Source organism: Streptopelia decaocto, assembly GCF_964273445.1.
Source record: "Streptopelia decaocto genome assembly, chromosome: 5".
Taxonomy (NCBI): Eukaryota; Metazoa; Chordata; class Aves; order Columbiformes; family Columbidae; genus Streptopelia; species Streptopelia decaocto.
In genome coordinates, this window is record NC_138659.1 from 6,805,566 (window position 1) to 6,822,187 (window position 16,622).

At 42.7% G+C, this 16,622-nt stretch overlaps 1 protein-coding gene across 7 annotated transcripts in view; it reads left to right on the forward strand.

The window, feature by feature from the left end:
* RASAL2 (RAS protein activator like 2) overlaps positions 1 to 16,622 on the forward strand; it is a 179,952-nt gene that overhangs the window by 82,961 nt on the left and 80,369 nt on the right. For 5 of the 7 annotated variants that reach the window (XM_082053681.1, XM_082053682.1, XM_082053683.1 and 2 more), the window contains exon 3: positions 8,089 to 8,215. The exons of 1 other annotated variant lie outside the window; for it this stretch is intronic. In XM_082053681.1, coding sequence (XP_081909807.1) covers positions 8,089 to 8,215 — 127 coding nt within the window. Of the gene's footprint in view, positions 1 to 8,088; positions 8,216 to 13,155; positions 13,174 to 16,622 lie in introns of those variants that run through there. One more of the 7 variants, XM_082053687.1, reaches the window with a different exon arrangement.

Consider the following 16,622-nt stretch of genomic DNA (forward strand, 5'->3'; position numbering starts at 1 on the left):
ACCTGAATTTTTGTGGTTTTACTGGGTTCTTTTTAAAGCTGCTGTGTACAGGTTGAGAGTATGAGACCTGCTTCTGGCATGGCACTAAATATTATTCACCTTCAGCTGTGATCAAGGTTATTTACAAGGGCTGAAATATTTCCTTGCATAGGGAGAGTAGGAGGAAATGGTTTAGAGAAGGACTTGAGTTATTAGAAGGGAACAACATCAATGCTAATGTGTAGGAAAGGTGATCAAACGCAGGGAAAGTGGAAGGCCTATGTCATGATGTTTGCTGTGTAATTCTTTTTCTAGTCTGACAGGACTGTCACCTCAGGAGTTAAAGTATATCCTGAAGAAACTTAAGAACATGTGAGAATTATTCCTAAAACTGTACCGTACCAGCACAGCTAGCCTAAAGGATGCATCTCATTAAAGAAATGTAATCGAAAACAACACTGGCTCATATCACAATAATTATCCGAAGGTGGTAATCATGCACTTACAGGTTCTTAATTTCTCCTACACATACAGTTAAAAGCATTTTGCTGGGAGTAAGATGAGTCTTTTGCTTAGATCCTGAGGAGTAAATATGGGAAGTCTGATGTATCACTGGTGTTTTAAGTCATTATATACCATGTTTAAATACACTCTGTGTTTTGTTGTAAGCTGGGGAAATTCAATATTGGACTATAAAGAGCCTGGGCTTTAGCAGTTACCCCAAAAAATCGAGCAGTAGAGTAAATCTTTGCAGCGTGCTCTCCGAGGAGCCTGGCGGCACTATCGCAATGAGAAAGAAATTGTTTTGGGAAATGCCGCGTGCAGCTTTGCCAGGCAGACGTGCCTTTGGTGCAGGTGTGACTCCACACGCTGCTAATGGGATTTGTTTCAGAAGCCGGTAGCTGGAGTCAGATTTGCCATTCTGATTTGCAAGTAATTTAGGATTACTGTAAGTGAATGGAAAAAGGGAACTCCTTGCAGAGTCATGAGTACCCTGTAGGAAAAGAAAAGGTTGTTTTAATTTAGCTCCTGATTCTGTATACATGGCAGGGTACATATAGCCCCATATAGAAACACAAAAGCATACAGGAGCAGAACTGCTAGTTTAGAGAGAGGGGCATAGAGCTGATAATCTGGACTTGCACCCTCTTCTGATTTTTTCCAAAATAGAAATATTCCTTGTAGCTTTCATGAAAAGAGAAGGGGAGGTGACTCGGTTAAATTTCACTTGGCAAGTCGTTGGGAGTTGAAAGAGGCTTTATGAAATGTGATCTAGAGGAAGAGTGAACAAAGGCCTAAGGCAGCGATGGGGAGAGATGCTTGGGAAGAGCGTAATGATTGTAAAGTATGTAGGAGGGGAATCGAGAAAAGCCCATGGGTGGGACCACGGGTACAGGGAGCCGGAGTGAAGGACCAGGTGAATGAGGAAGAGGGTGGTTACTTAAAGAAGAAAATGGAAGATTACGTTTAGAGTAAAGTTATTGGAAAGGGGATACTGGAGGAGGTTTTTTCTTAACCTGAAATGAGGTGAGTTAGGCAACAAGAAGCCGAAGATGGACAGGGTTCCTGCTCTGAATGGAGAAACTGCTGATAGAGCGGGTATGTCAGGATGTTTTTGGACTGAAGAGCGTCTTAGGAACAACGCGAGGGACAGATGATACCCATCAGTGAGGGGGTGGGTGTGTGGGAAGGAGGAAGAAATGTTACCAGCGGAGCGCCCTTGCAGCTGAAAGGGAGCGCTGGCATCATCGCGAGGCCGGCGTGGTTTGAAAACCGGGAGTCTGAAGCATCCCATTTTATCTTCTGTGCATCTGCTTTGTTGCTTCGTGGAGTAAAAATCCAAGAAGCTTAGCCTGTGTGAAACTGAAAGGGAACAGAAATGTCTGATGGTTATAATACTTTGTAGAATCATCATGCAGATATATATGTCAAAGCCAAAAAGTAGGAAAACATGTACAAAATGCAAACAGCTAAATGAAAGATGTCTTAATTGTTTCAGGTATAATACTAAGTTTGGTTTCTTTCAGTTACTGCTGTTAAAATAAAGTATTATGAATGCACAGATTTTTAAACTGAGTACAGAAATAAATAAAGTAATAAGAAAACTTTTTTCTTATAGCATCCCACCAGTATTGGAATTATTGTCAAGGCAGTTTGGGTAGAGTATGTGCAAGAGAGATTTTTGCACTGTGCAAGCATGAGAGTAGGTTGGAAATCAGAGAAATTTCAAGGTACAACTTGAACCAAAAATATCTGTAATTACTTAGACAAAAATAGTCTGGCGATATTGCCTTCTGCAGCATAGAAAAATATTAATTACTTGACACCTTGTCAACTTTATAAAATGAAAATAGGTGAGACTGAAGATTATTAATGAGGGGAGGGGATGGATGCCCAAAAAGTAAGTAGAGAGAAAATTAATCCCTGTAGGGACATGAGAGATGATTTAGCAAAGAAGGAGTCATGAGTGACAGGAGATGTGCAATTGCTACAACATATCAAGGTGTGGTAATATGTAGCAGCATCTTCCAAGACAAGGAGAACAGGTCTAGAGTGATTAACTTAAAAATCGGGGTTTTTTTCTATGCGGAGGAATTTCTCACTGTCAGGAAGGTGTAGATGCATTCATCGTTTATGAAACCTGTTCCATAGGGGAAGACCTGTGAGGACGCAGTAAAAGTGTCTGCAAAATCAGCGCTGTTCAAACAGGGAAAGGGAATGAGTTAGTGTTTATGAAGAGCGGTTTCAGACAGATAATCCATTGCACAGCACTTTCATGAGGGCTGTGACAAATGGCTGCATCTGGTTTGGGGCTGCTTTCCAGTCAGTCTTTGTCTGTAATTTGGCTGCTGTCCTGCAGAATCTTTTAACATTGTGTTCAGCTGGAAATGGAGACGACTTTTTGCTGTGTTAGACTCTTCCTTTCCCCGCCCTGCACCCAAAACCTCATCTTTCTTCTCAAATTTAGAGGTGTTTTTAATCAAGTGCAAAGTAAAGACCTAAAGACATTCACTGTGACAAGATGTACTTATTGCTGCTGGTGACAGGGGCGGCAGCAGGGCAGCTCTCATGGATTTTCCTGCTCTTCCATCTCCTGTGACTGACACCAGCAGTGGATCAACAGCGGTGATCCCCAAAAAATCCAACCAAACCAACAAAAAACCAAACCAGCGAGAGCAGACACTGATATATACGGGGTCCCAGGGGAGGTTCTTCAGAAATGCCCACTGCCATTTCTCAAAAGACTTGTCACGTTGATATCTTACAGCAAATATGTCTTACTTGTAAATAGAAATTTATCAAAGCTGAACCCAGTCGTAAGAAAAGATTTGCTTCGATTCCCCAGCGAATTTAATTATTTATTTTGCAAAAGCCCAAAGAAATGTTTGTTGGCAACGTTTTAAAAGTGGATTTTTATGTCAAAATTATAGCCAGCTTCTAACTCTCTCAAGGGAAGGAAAAGTTAAAATGAATTATTGAACAGTTTTGTTGACACGATTCCAGACTTCCTGACGATTAGTTCAGAAGAGATTGCAAGTTCTCAAGGTTTTGTCTTGAATAATCAGTCTTTCCAAACTTGAAAAATCTGCCTGCAATGAAGAAATATGTTTTCCTATTCTTCATTTTTAGAAGAGTTTAGCTCAGTTTGCCTTTAAGAGTCATTAAATACTTGTAAAGCTCTTATTCCTGTTTCTTCTGAAATCTTTTCATCATCAAACTGCTAGAAATCCCAAACGTAAGCATTTTACGCTTAAAAGCCTGTTCGGTGGCAGGTCAGCTGTGATGCTGTTGAAGAGTTTAGAGTCCAAACTCTGAACCTGTCCTTGATAAATTGTGAAAATTTTCAGTGAAATGTGGCCTGTGATCAAAATTGTCAAGATAGCCAAAATTATCAGCATTTGGACTGTCCCTATGCACCTTCTTGTCCCAGAGTTAAGCCTGAACCATCATTATGTCAGCTCAAGGATGGATGATTCTCAGGTTGGTGAAGTCTCAGTGTGGCAAAGCTGGATGGGGCAAAAAATGAGCTGAAAACCCAAATTGCCATTAGAGTCCTGATTCTGCAAGACTTTTGTCATTTTCTTGGATCCTTGCTGGAACAGCCGGGGCTGGAGCGGGGTCAGGAAGATTGTGGGTGTCTGGCTTGGTGTTTACGTGGTATTTAGTTGTGCACTTGCTTGTGTTTTGCTGCCACCCCGTCTGTGAATCTGTCTGACCTACCACTGAGCAGTTTATTTATGTACCTGTTACAAACATGTCCAGCCCAGAGAGGCGCAGAGCTGATGACCGGGCTCATTTTGCACACTCATAAAGCTGTATTTTTAAGAGCAGGTTGATCTTATGCTAAGCAATAAATGCTGGTCCTGCCGTCTTGGAGTTAGTTATTTTTTTGTCAATATAGACTACGGTTTTCGAAGGGTGTTGTGTAAAATAACCCAACACTTTTAAGTCAGACTTAAGGAGGGATCTTTTTTAGCTACTTTAATTTTGTCCATGAAACTGTGGGATGTTTGTATATTTTCTGGCGTAGATCAAGCTATGTGGCATTGAAATGTTATTCCCTACACAGTTTATAGAACCATTGTATGAAATAAACAGTATCATCTGAAGCCACTATAAATACACTAACAAAAGGAATCTTTTGCTGCTGCGGACTGTACTGAACTAGATGAACATAGCTACACCTATGAACATTTTGGGTGCTTTTTTTAGTGTGCAGCCTAACCATGTTTTCCTAGTCTGGGCAAATGTTGAGTACAAAGGCAAAGTGACCCAGAATTAGGACCTGAGCTCTCAGCCAGTCTTCCTGTTAATGGCTCAGTTCCTCTTTGAAGATAAATCCTATCTCTGGAATGCAGAAGTAGATTTGTTTTTGACACGGACTCCGGTGAGCTGCAGCCAGTTTGTTGTTCCCAAGGACACAAAGGACAGCGAGGCCTCAATCACCATTCTGCTCCTCACCTCTTGGCTATCCTCGCTGCCCTTCTATACCCTGTCATCAGGGTGGTAGTCGTGCTTTGTTTAGTGTCAGTGGACTAAAAGAATGTTTCTGTCATCCCACAAATACCAAAGAGGTATACTTGGAAAAAAAAGAAAAAGATGACTATATTCATTTCTTGGTTTAAAACAATCTAATAGCGGATAAATCTACAGCAAAGGGCTTTAGGTATAGCAGTTGGGCATAGGTGCAACAAATTGACTGAGAAAGGAGGGTCACAGGGTGATAGCTTGATGCTTTTAAGGTGTGCAGAAGCCGGCATGTGGTTTGACTGGTAATAGGTGTGTCTTGCAGCATCCCACCAAAGATGCTCTGAAGGAAATCGGGAGCGGCAGAAGAGTGTTTAGAAAAGAATAAATGGAGCCTCCAGATGGAAACTGGAAATCTAATATGTGATCTTGATTGAATGAATGTTGCATAAACTAACAAAATTAGTCTCTGCTTAACTTCCTAATGTGCTTTCGCACGGGGATCGTTCGGCAAAGGAGCTGCTGTAAAAAATCTAGCAGCAAAGAAAGCAGCCTTAACAGAATAACCACTAGGGATTTGGGAAACTTGTTTTGAAAAATGAGCGCTGTTTGAAGGAGACAAATAGACTAGAGTAGTAATAAATAGCATTAAAAAATGACCCTAGGAGAATGCTAAGTGCTTAAAAGTCAGGAAATGCCAGAACTAGTTTGTGAGAACCATTGTAGCACAGCCTGTTTCTAAAATAGTACAGTATCTTGTACATCTTTCACAACCTTCAGTGCAAATGAATAATATCTTTTTGTTTGCTATTAATACTCAGTTTTCAGAGATGATTGAGGATATGAAATATCTTCGGCACAGGAAATATCACAGGGGCTTCTGTCCCTTTAGATGCAAGCTGTCTTTTACGTAGCTGTATGAAAATAAATTGCCATATTGCATGTATCGCACTTGTACTGTTAAAGCCAAAGTCTTCATCAAAATGTGCTGAGATGTTTTGGGCACATCCAGCCCCTGGATGCTGCGTCCCTGGGGTTTCTTCCAGTTGTTGAATAAAAGGGCTTAAGGTGGCACCACTGAGTTACAGATTCCAGATATGGTAACAGGCACCAGACCAACAGCTTTAGGTATAAACAATTTATCTCTAAATAGCATTGCAGTATCAAATACAGACCAGGACTATGATTATCCAGGTTGCTACAAGAAGAAATGCAGTAAGTCGGTAGTACAATTATCCAGGTCAAAACAACAACAAACCCAGTATTTCACCGATACTGAGCTAAACTTAATATCTGAGCATGCGAAGACCTGCAAAACCATGGTCATAACCATGATTATCAGGCAGGGCATGGCTTTCTTAGACCTGTCAGCAGGCTCAGGGAATTCCCAATTCCCAGACTGGGGCGTCCTCTTGTTGAGACATGGAAGCACTATCTGCTGGACTTGTTAATCAACCGTCACATCCCACCTCTGGCCCTGCTCTGTGCCAGTTTTTTGGGGCACTCAGGACCCAGGAATACTGTCTTAGGCAGCTGACCTGTTTGCAGTGACTCCATTGAGACAGCAATAGTTACTGTGGGCCAAGAACCTGTGTAGCTCCGTTCCGGAGATGTGTTCTTCCAGTGTGGTCTCTATCTTTGGGGTATTCACCAGCTTGAAGGATCTTTGGTGTCTTTCGTCTTTTGAACCTCTTCAGAGCAATGTATATGTTCTTCAGAAGGGCAGAGTGAAGGACACTTTAAATATGCAAAGCAACTGGTACTTGAATTAACCCATGCTGACCACATAAACAAAATCAGGAGGCACAAAGCTGTCTGTATAAATTCATCAAGTAGTTGGGTTCTCTTCCTTATCCTCCAAATCCCTTTGTACATTTTTTGGGACTGGATTAGGATACTGTTAGGCTTATTTCTTGTTCCCATACATACGTGCTGTTGGACAAAGAGACTTGTATGGCTTAGGCTCTTTTAGAGCTCTTGGCTGTTGTCTAAAGGCCCCGCAGCTGCAGTGGCAGGTGGCATCATTTACCACCTTTTTCCCAGCATAAGCACCCCTCTAACAAAACGTAGTTTTCCTAGCAGGTGTTTAAAGACAAGGTTAGGAAGGAGCAAACCCTGAGGGGTCAAGTTCTGCAAAATTTCAGAAGAGAAACAAGATCTTTATACATTCAGTACTTCTAAAGAGAATTAGCCTACAGAATTTTATTACTAGGAAACAGTGAGGAGTCCAAGCCTTTCTTGGAGCCTTCTGAGGTCCTACTTCTAGGATGAGTTTGCCTTAATGATAGAAGATACCCCCTTTCTCCATGTGCCTGATGTGACTAGCAGAATGTCCATTTTTCTCTGACGTGCTGTAGTTGACCACTGAATATGTGCTGAGACTGCAGAAATACTTTTGTAATCTCAAAGTTTCACATGTAGCCATCTGACCAACAGCTTCTGCCTGACCTTCCCAGCGTGGAAGTGGGCAAGGCTGGGTGGCAATGAGTCCGGCACTGGAGAACCAGTTTGGAAAGGCAGGACTGCCTTGTTAGTCAGATGGGATGGCCACGTTGTGACTTGACTCAACAGAGAGCTTTGGCTGGAACTTGGGAATAAAAGGAGAGTTTGTGACTTTTGGAAGAAGAGGCAGGCAACTCAGGAGGACTACAAGGATGTAGTGAAGTCCTGCAGGGAGAAATTTAGATGGGCAAAAGCCAGGGGAGGTTTAGATTGGATATTAAGAAAAATTTCTCCATGGAAAGGGCTGTCAGGCACTAGAACAGGCTGCCCAGGGCAGTGGTTGAGTCACCATCCCTGGAGGTGTTTAAAAGACACCTAGATGTGGTTCTTGGGGACACAGTTTAGAGGTGGATGTAGCAGTGTGAGATTAACGACTGGACTTGATCTTAAAGGTCTTTTCCAACCAAAACAACTCTATGATGCTGTGATATCTGTGTGGCGCAGGTTGCGGCACAGCTGCTCCAGGCTGTGTCTGCACTAACCCTCCTCACCGCTGCCGTGCTTTCCCGGGGAGCCTCAGGAATTCTGTGGTAAGGCCGGGCATGCCGAACTGCATCTGAAAGCTATTACCAGCTGAGTGGAAAATTGAGTCCTTATCAAGATGGCATATTAACAGCTGTCGGCATCCTTTTCATGCAGGTCCCCATCGATACGGTCCAGGAGCCGCAGGTGGATGCTACCAAAGGGCGCTGCCTGCGCCGGACGGTGAGCGTCCCCTCCGAGGGCCAGTTCCCCGAGTACCCAGCAGAGGGGGCCGCCAAACTTGGTAAGTGGAAACCTCGGCCGCAACAAATTGAGTTTAATTTCTAGCTGCAAGCTGTGTCGGATGTCACCGCGTCCCGGGCAGCATCCTTGCAGAGAGCCTGCTGAGGTGGGTAATGTTGCAGCTAGGTGGTTCTGGAGGTCGAGCAACTTTGGTGTTGTTTGTAAATGCAAAATGACTTACAAACATCAGTGAGGTTACTACGGAGTACCAGAGAAGCTGGGCTTTCACTGCACAGGCAAAGGTTTGTAGCTGTGTTTGTAAGCTTGCTAGACAGCCCTGGGATTTACAACCGAGAGCTGCTGAATGCAGGTTGGTAGGAATGCAGCTTTTGCAGGTAGCTGTAAGTGGTTGCCATTTGTTTTTAGAACTGCTACGTGTTTATGTTTTACCTCGCTCCGAGTCTCTCTGGAATTGCCTTTGCTTCATATTTTCATAACAAGTACTGCATAAGAGATTTTTCTATAACTTACCTCATTTCTGCTCAGGCTGCAGTTCCTGAAACAATCAGCCAACTGCCTGCTGCTGTTGCCTATTGTTATACATGTTGAAATCTAGGGAAAGGAAAAGAAATGGCAAGTATTAAAAATTATAGACAAAAGCTCTGTTTGAGTAGTTTCCCAAGTCCAGATATAGCCTGATTTCCCCTCTTTATTCCCCCCGACCTGTGGCTGCATAAGAGCATCCTCCCAGCTCTTTCCAGAAGAAAGGAAGAGTGAAGGGAGGCAGCAACCACATACAAGCGAACTCTTCTTTCTATTCCCAGCCTATGCAAGCAGCTTTCCTCAGGGAAGGCCGGTAGGATCTAGGAGCAATTCTTCCCTAGTTCAGCTGTAAAAAATATCAATGCTGGGAGTGAGCTATGAGGAAAAAAAGTAACAGGCATCTCTAAACAGTAAAGCAGCTTTGATAACATCACTGCTAAAGGTGAAGAGCAGGGAAGGTATTTTTCATTTCACAGGTTCAGCTGGTTTTTTTATGCCAAAGAATTTTCTTCTGTATATTGCACACAAGTCATTAAAATCTCACTCTTCTATACAGTTAACCCATTGCAACTGTAGTACTTACTTATTTGTACTTGCCAATAGCACTATTTAGCTCTTCCTTATATGAGGAAGGTAGATAGGATTTATTTTTGGATTTGTTTGATTCCCAGACTAGAAGTCTGGGATTTAGGAGGGAAAACTGGAAAATACTTAGGGATGAGTGACAAAGAGAACCCCTATTGGATTTGTTTGTGGCATTTCAAATGCAGCTCTAAATGATCATCTTCTTTTGCCATACAAATATTCATTCTTGTTCAGAACTAAAACGAGTATTAAACATGTTTATGCAGTGTTATAGGCAAAGTGCTTACTCCAGGTGCATGGCTAGTGAGATGAATGAAGAATCATATTGCAGCCTGTCTGCACTAGGCAATGCGTATTATTTGCAGCTTTGCAAGCTAGAAAGACCTTTAGAATCTGGGATTGAAATGCCCTCTCTTTCTATGCCATGTGCAAAAAAAAGGTGTAGAAGAGTTTCTAGACTTCACTGAGCATCCTAATAGCTGGAAATCCCAGTGTTACATTTTTAAGCATAACCTTGGAGCCTTCTTCGTTTTTCTTGAGTTGTCATACAGAAGAGATGACTGTGCTGTTTGGGTGTATGCCTCACTGTGTGTTTTGCTACATTTTTAGATGCGTGTAGCATCTTGTAGCAGACTATTTCATGTATGCCTGACAAGAATACATTAAGAGTACAAGACAAAGTCATATCCATGTGCTCTTCTCCATATGAGAGCTGTGACTGGATTGAATATACACTTCGCAAAGTGTGTAGCTGAAGGAAGCGGGTGTGCAGTGGGAGGGGAAGAAGGGCTTGAGTTGGAGAAAAATTGAGCAATGCCTGTACTGGGAGGATGAGGGAAGGTTATATATAATCCCTGGTTGCAGCACACTAGGTGCTTGTTTTCACATCCTGGTTAGAATTGTCTTTTATCGTGATTACACAACTCCTGCTAATGGAAAAAAGTGGGTGGAGAGCCAGCAGTGGGAATAGCTTTGTGTCAAAATGTTGAGCCAAGGAGACAAACCAGGGAAGGAAACCATCGAACGTCTTTACAAGAGACAGATGGTGGCAGCCAGAATGTATCACCAGCGGTACAGATAACAACTGGACTAAAATAGCTTCGGAATGGACACCGAAACCTGAAAAGTGCAGCAGAGGCAGCTAAAATATCTAGTAGAGAAAATGCTATGCAGAGCTGATAGGAATATCCAGCTTGCCCTAGGGAAATGTGCATAATATGGCAAGAGCAAGCGTTGCATTTTATGATGATATCTGAAATCACAACTTGCAGATGAGCTCATTAGGGCTGGCTCTAGTGCAGGGGTTAAGGAGTAGCAATGGCATTTGCTTTTTTCCCTAAGATTGCCATACCTCTCTTGTGATTTGTATGAAACATCTAGAGTATCGTAGGAGGTCGATCTTTTTGTTAATGGAGCAACTGGAACAGTGTGTGTTCTTCATGGGCTCTGCATAATCAGCAGTAGCACCCATTCTGCAATTTTTTGTGGTATTCTTTATAGCATTGTGCACACATCCTTGTAGCACCATTCCTAGGAAGCGTGTGGGAGAGAAACTACCCACGTTACAGCTGAGAAGTTGAAGCAAGAGATGTGTAACTCACCAAAGGTCGCCATTAAGTCAAGTGTGCTTTACCCAAAGGCTGATATAGTCATTCTTGCCGTCTCTTTCATTTTTACCCTTGCTGCAGGGTTGGCTCAGCTGTTTGTGAGGCAGCTGCTGAACCACCATGGTTTACAGTCCCGTGTACTAAGATAGACACCAATTTCCACATACTTCAGTACAGTAAGCTGTAATTTGTGCTGGTTCAGCAGCTGCTGGAAGAGCAGCTGAGCCATCCCTTCTGTGCAGGCAGAAACCACCGTGGTCACCCTCGCATGAGAGCCCGAGGGGCGGACACCAAGATAAAACACGAGATAGAAAGTGACTTGTTTAAACAGGGAAAGCTAATAAGATCACTAAAAAAAAAACCAACTTCGGAGGACACTCACCATCTACTGCTAGTTTAGGAGCTCGCCCTCCGCTTGCAAACAGTGGAGAGGTTGTTTTGAATGTTGAAATTCGTAATTCCTATCTGAAGGTGAACTGTACACAGAGTTGCATCAGCAAGCCATCCGTTAAATATACACCATGAAACTTCCTTGGTATGTATCATTGTAGTAATACCTCTCTGGGAGTGAGTAGGCACACTCTAAATATGTCATTTACTTGCTAGGATTTCATCTTGGCAGCACTTACTCAGAGGTGCTTTCCATTCAGGGAAGCTAAAAATGTAGCTGTAATTTCTCCCCAACTCCATCTTGATAGTCTCTTTCCTTCTTTTAAGTGTTACTTTCAGTGTGCTGATTCTCTTATGAAGTGTGATGCAGGCCCTGGAGACGAGTACCTAAACATTATAGGAAGAGGTCAGATGTAGAAAGCTCAAGCTGGTATTTGCCTCCATTTCTGCTTCAGATCCTGCTCTTTTTCTAACAGGTGTATCTTTTCCTGCTGGGGAGATTACATCCTTTGTAAAGGATCATTGTTTATAAAAGCATGTTGGAATTATCCATTCATACAGTAAAAGCATGATTCAGATTTCCACCATTCATACTGTTTGATAGACTAGTAACAGTTATTGCTTCCTTTCCCAAAATAATCCTCTTCTCTCTTACTCTGCTTCCTCCTCAACACCTGCTCACGCTAATTGAGACTTGTTAAGGAGAACACGTAGCGAAAGTTTTGATTCTGGCATCTGGGGGCATCTTTGTGGCATTAATAAGAGATTTTTTTACTGCATATGTGAAAATATGAGGAGGGGATTGAAAGTGAGGAAATGGTTTGGGTTGTGTGTGTGGGTTTTTGTGGTGTTTTTTATTTTATTTATTTTTAAATTATTAGGAAAGAACATCATGAGGGATAGAGTGTTTTGAGATTCTCTGATGCTTAGGAAAGCTCATGTTGATGCAAATGGGTTTTCTTTTTATATTTGGAGACAAAGTCACCTGAGAAGGAAATTAAGACGGTTTCACTTGTTGAAACAAGTTAACCCTGTTTTTCCTCAGTCACATCTGTGACTGCGGAATATGAAGGCTCTTGAGAAAAGGTTGCTGAAAGCAGGCCAGAGGTGAAGATGCTCCTTGCAGACTTTTGTTTTGTCCTCACCTTGAGTCACCAGCATTGGGAAATTTTGTTTTGTATCCAGTCACTGGACTGATCAATGGAAAAACATGGTTTGTACCCTCTGCCCACACCAAATGCTCACGTGCTTGCTGGTTGTTGCCGTCACTGATCTAATTGTTCTAAACAGTATTAACGTGGCATGTAGATGAGGAGCTCTGCTGGAATGGTTCTGCAATATGAACAAGCAGCCAAAGGTGAGAGGAGGGGAGGCAGGGACTCCTTAAACTACATTTATTGCTTACAAAAGTGGCTGGAACCACACAATTAGAGCAGGTTTTTTTGTTGTGTGGTGGTTTGTTTGCTTGCTTGTTTGTTTGTGTGCTTGTTTTCCCTCTACCTGAAAATATACTCCAGTTTCTTAGCTGGAGAGAAACAAGCCACCAAGACTGAGGACAATCTGGGTAAGCAAGCCTTACAGCTTTTAGGAGCTTCTACAGAGACAGCGCTGCATATATAGTGTCTGCTGTGTCTCAGTGTCTGTGCACCCTTGCAGAGCTCTCTGGCTCATCTTCCAGACTCTTGGGCTGGAGTCATCTTCACTTCATCAGAGAACCAACTGGAGACGGTCCAGCAGAGATCATTTGCTTCAGGAGTATGTGACCCATGCGAAGAGGCTGAGGGATGTGGGCTTGTTTAGGCTGGCAAAATAAGAGGCTGAGGAGTTGACCTGATAGTCTGTGGCTTCTTGAAAGAGAGTGAGCGGGGACGGAGCCAAAACCCTCTCAATAGTGGTAGGTGATAAAACAAGGGGGAATGGCCACAAATTGCACTTTGGGAGATTCAGATTGAGAGATTAAGAGAAGGTTTGGCACCAGGAGGGTAGTGTGGCACTGAAACAGGTTGCCCAGCAAGGTTGTAGAAATTTCATCCTTTAAGGCATTCATGGCTCGGTTGGATAAAGACAGAGCTGACCTTATCGGGTGTTGGCAAGGCCCAGCTTTGGGTGGAAAAAAGGACTAGAGAGCCTCCAGGGATTCCTTACAACCGGTGTTTCACTGCTTCTGTTTTACGTACTATTCCTTTTTGACTTTCTCTTCCTAGCACGTTTTTATCTGCCTGTTATCACGTAGCAACTGTAACTTGTCTCATGCAGAGACCTCTCTGATTGTTTTCAACCTGGTTTTTGCATGAAGTAAAATTGATGCTGCATCTGCGTTCCCCTTTTTCCCCAATAATTTGTGTCTTCAGGCCAACAAATACTGAATTTGAAAGTGAGATAAAGGTCTTGGAGGAACCAAGTTCCTACAACTTTCATTAAAAATGCATGGCTAGGGAATATATGGGAAGGAGACTGGTGAAAATTGCAATGCGTGCTCCGGTTGGGAGACAAGCACTAAAGTGCAAATAGATAGGAAACTGGGCACCCTTACTTTCCTGATCACACAACTGTTATATAGTGGGCACCTAATCTGGAATTCTAGCTCAGTAGCAAATATCCCAAGTTGGATTTTTTGAAAGCTGAATTTCCTCGATTAAAGCATGTAAATGAGATAGCTGGGTTTCAAAGCAACTGCAGCTATCCCTGCCTTTTACAGAAAGACTGAGGCTGCTAAAATTGATCTTTAGATCTCTAAACAGCGTCAGGAGTGCAGTTTAGGGCTAATAAATCAAACCTACCTTCTATACTGTGGTGAACTACATGTACAGTTTTGAAATTTGAAGATTGAGTTTCAAACATTACTTATAACTTCCCGATCCTCTGGCTTAGTTGCCGAGTTTATAGATTTTCATCTTAGTGATCATCCCCTTTGCATTCTCTCAAGCTCATTTTTTTCACTAAAAATCCCAATGAATTCAGAATATTCTCTGGTCACGCAAACAAGGGAAGAAGTGATCAAAATGAAGCACCAATCTGGTTGGGAGCCAGATCCATCTGCGTTGCTATCAGGTGACCGGGTAGCTGTGCAGAAATTCTGCCTCCGTGCTGTTTTAAAAGGTTACATCCAGAGGCTTGGAAATGGAGTGAGCCACCCAGGATTAGGTAAGCGATGCCGGGTTTCATTGCTGCCTCTTCCCTCTTACAACAGTCCCTGCAAGCGGCTGCTGAGCCCTCCTACGTGGGGATGATTGCGCCAAGAAAACACACAGCCCGTGATCTTCCTTCAGGTAAAAACTTGGCAGGAGAGAAGAGACATCAGCTAGAAAGATTTCTAGGGTTATTTCAATAACTACTGTTTCTGAGACAAGGTTGTTTGCAACTGAAACAAAGCTGAGCCTTGCTTTCTGCATATTCCAGTTGGAACGAGTAATTTGGGATGAAAGAATAAACAGATTTACTCTGTGCTCACCACATAATTACGATCCTTGTGCACTAAGGTTTAGGATGAATATCTAAAAAGGGTTGTTACTTTGGGATGGGGGAGAGGGGTACAGTCTGTTTTGGAAGAAGAGAGATTGTTTGTGACCTGGTCAATGAAAGAACCTGCAATGCACCAATCTGTACATATTCAGTAAAGATTTACTTAGGAAAGATGCAGGAATTTGAACTAATGGATTTCCTGTAACTCCTAACAAAACTGTATGCTGAAAAAAGGGCTGTCCCTTTACCTTCCACTGCTCAACTTTGCCTACAAAGAATGTGTCTTAGAAAGTAAGGACGAAAAAATGCAGTTTGCTCCTCCCTGTATCTCAGCTGTAGGGACTTATAATGTGTCATGATGAAATAATTTTCCCAATAGCACTGTCTGCTTGTTCACCGTGTTGCTATCTGTAAAACATCCATCTCCTGTCAAGTGTTAAGCGTGGCAGGGGTGCAAAACAAGGCTTTGGGTTTAGCTGTCACATTGAGGGGTGTGTTGAACAGCAGTATCTCTGGCAAGAGGATGGAGTCAGATGTGCTGACTTGACTTATTTGCAGCTCTTTGGGTTTGGCCGATTTGGGCTTGTACGAGCGTGTTTGTATATACATCCACAATATACATGTGAGAGGGATTCATATCTTGCTCGCTCTCTCCTGCAGACCCAGAAGCCTAAAGGATCAGATGCATCACTGTCTGCTGCCTTTTTAAATTTAAATTAGTAACCCTCCATGAGTGGTTTGGGATTTTTTTTTTCTTATTGACCTGTAAGTGCTTTGTATCAAAAAACTGAAAGGTCCCCACCAGCTGAAAGGCGATACCCTGATGAGATCAGAACAGATCTGGCTGGATGTGGCTCGTGGTGGCTGCAGGAACTGGCTGTGTTTGGTGAGCTGGAGGTGGGTGCTGTGCACATTTGGCCTCTGCTCTTCTCTGCCCTCCAGCCCTGACCTGACAGCATTGCCGGAACCTCCAACCTTTTGCGAGTTGCGATATGAAGCTTCTGGCCCATGGAACAGCACAAATGAGTGTTTGCTAAAGACTTTGCTTCACTGTCTCATGGACTCTTAGTGCTGTGACTGTTGGGTGTGATTAGTAGGGCTTGTAGCTACACCAAGATCAATTCACATTCTAAAACTTTAGCAGTCTTTAAATGACATTGTTTACCCATCACGTTCTGTCCCAAAATGCAAATCCATGCAAACTGTGAGCTGCATTTTTCAAAATCTCTTGTGAAATACAGCTGCTTTCGGGCAATGTTAAAGAACCAACAGGCTACACGGCACATCATCTACTATATCCTGCTATCTTCTGCGTCCACAAAGGAGGTTAGGAAACTTTGGGAAAAGCCCTGAAGCACTCTGAAATTTGGACAATGTACAGTGCAATTTGCCTGCCTTGGAAGGATGAAGACTTTAGACAACTCTGCTTGAAATTAAAAGTGACTCCAGGGAGGCCAGATGTAACAAACAGGGTGCCTGGATCACACTGACGTTCCCTCCGGGCAACTGGAGGTATTTGTATACAGAAAATTGCCAAACTGCTATCTTTTTCTTCTATAACACAAGCAAAGCCAAAGCATTTTGTTTTGTTCTAAATGCTGCTGAAACTTTATTCCCTTGGACACAGATCATCAGTGCTGAAAGCCAAGTTTCATCATTAAGCAAATTTTATCTGTTTAGATCTTAAACCTTTTAAGAGCAGAGATTAACAGGAGTATGAACGCATAATCTTAACTTTCTGGTGTTGACACTTAATCCATTAGGGTTCTTTTTTCCCCCCATGGAAATGTATTATGACATCCCTACCCACTGCTTCCAGCACACACAAAAAATCACTTTAGAAGATTTAAAATTTTTGTGATGTGAGCATAAAGAATGCTT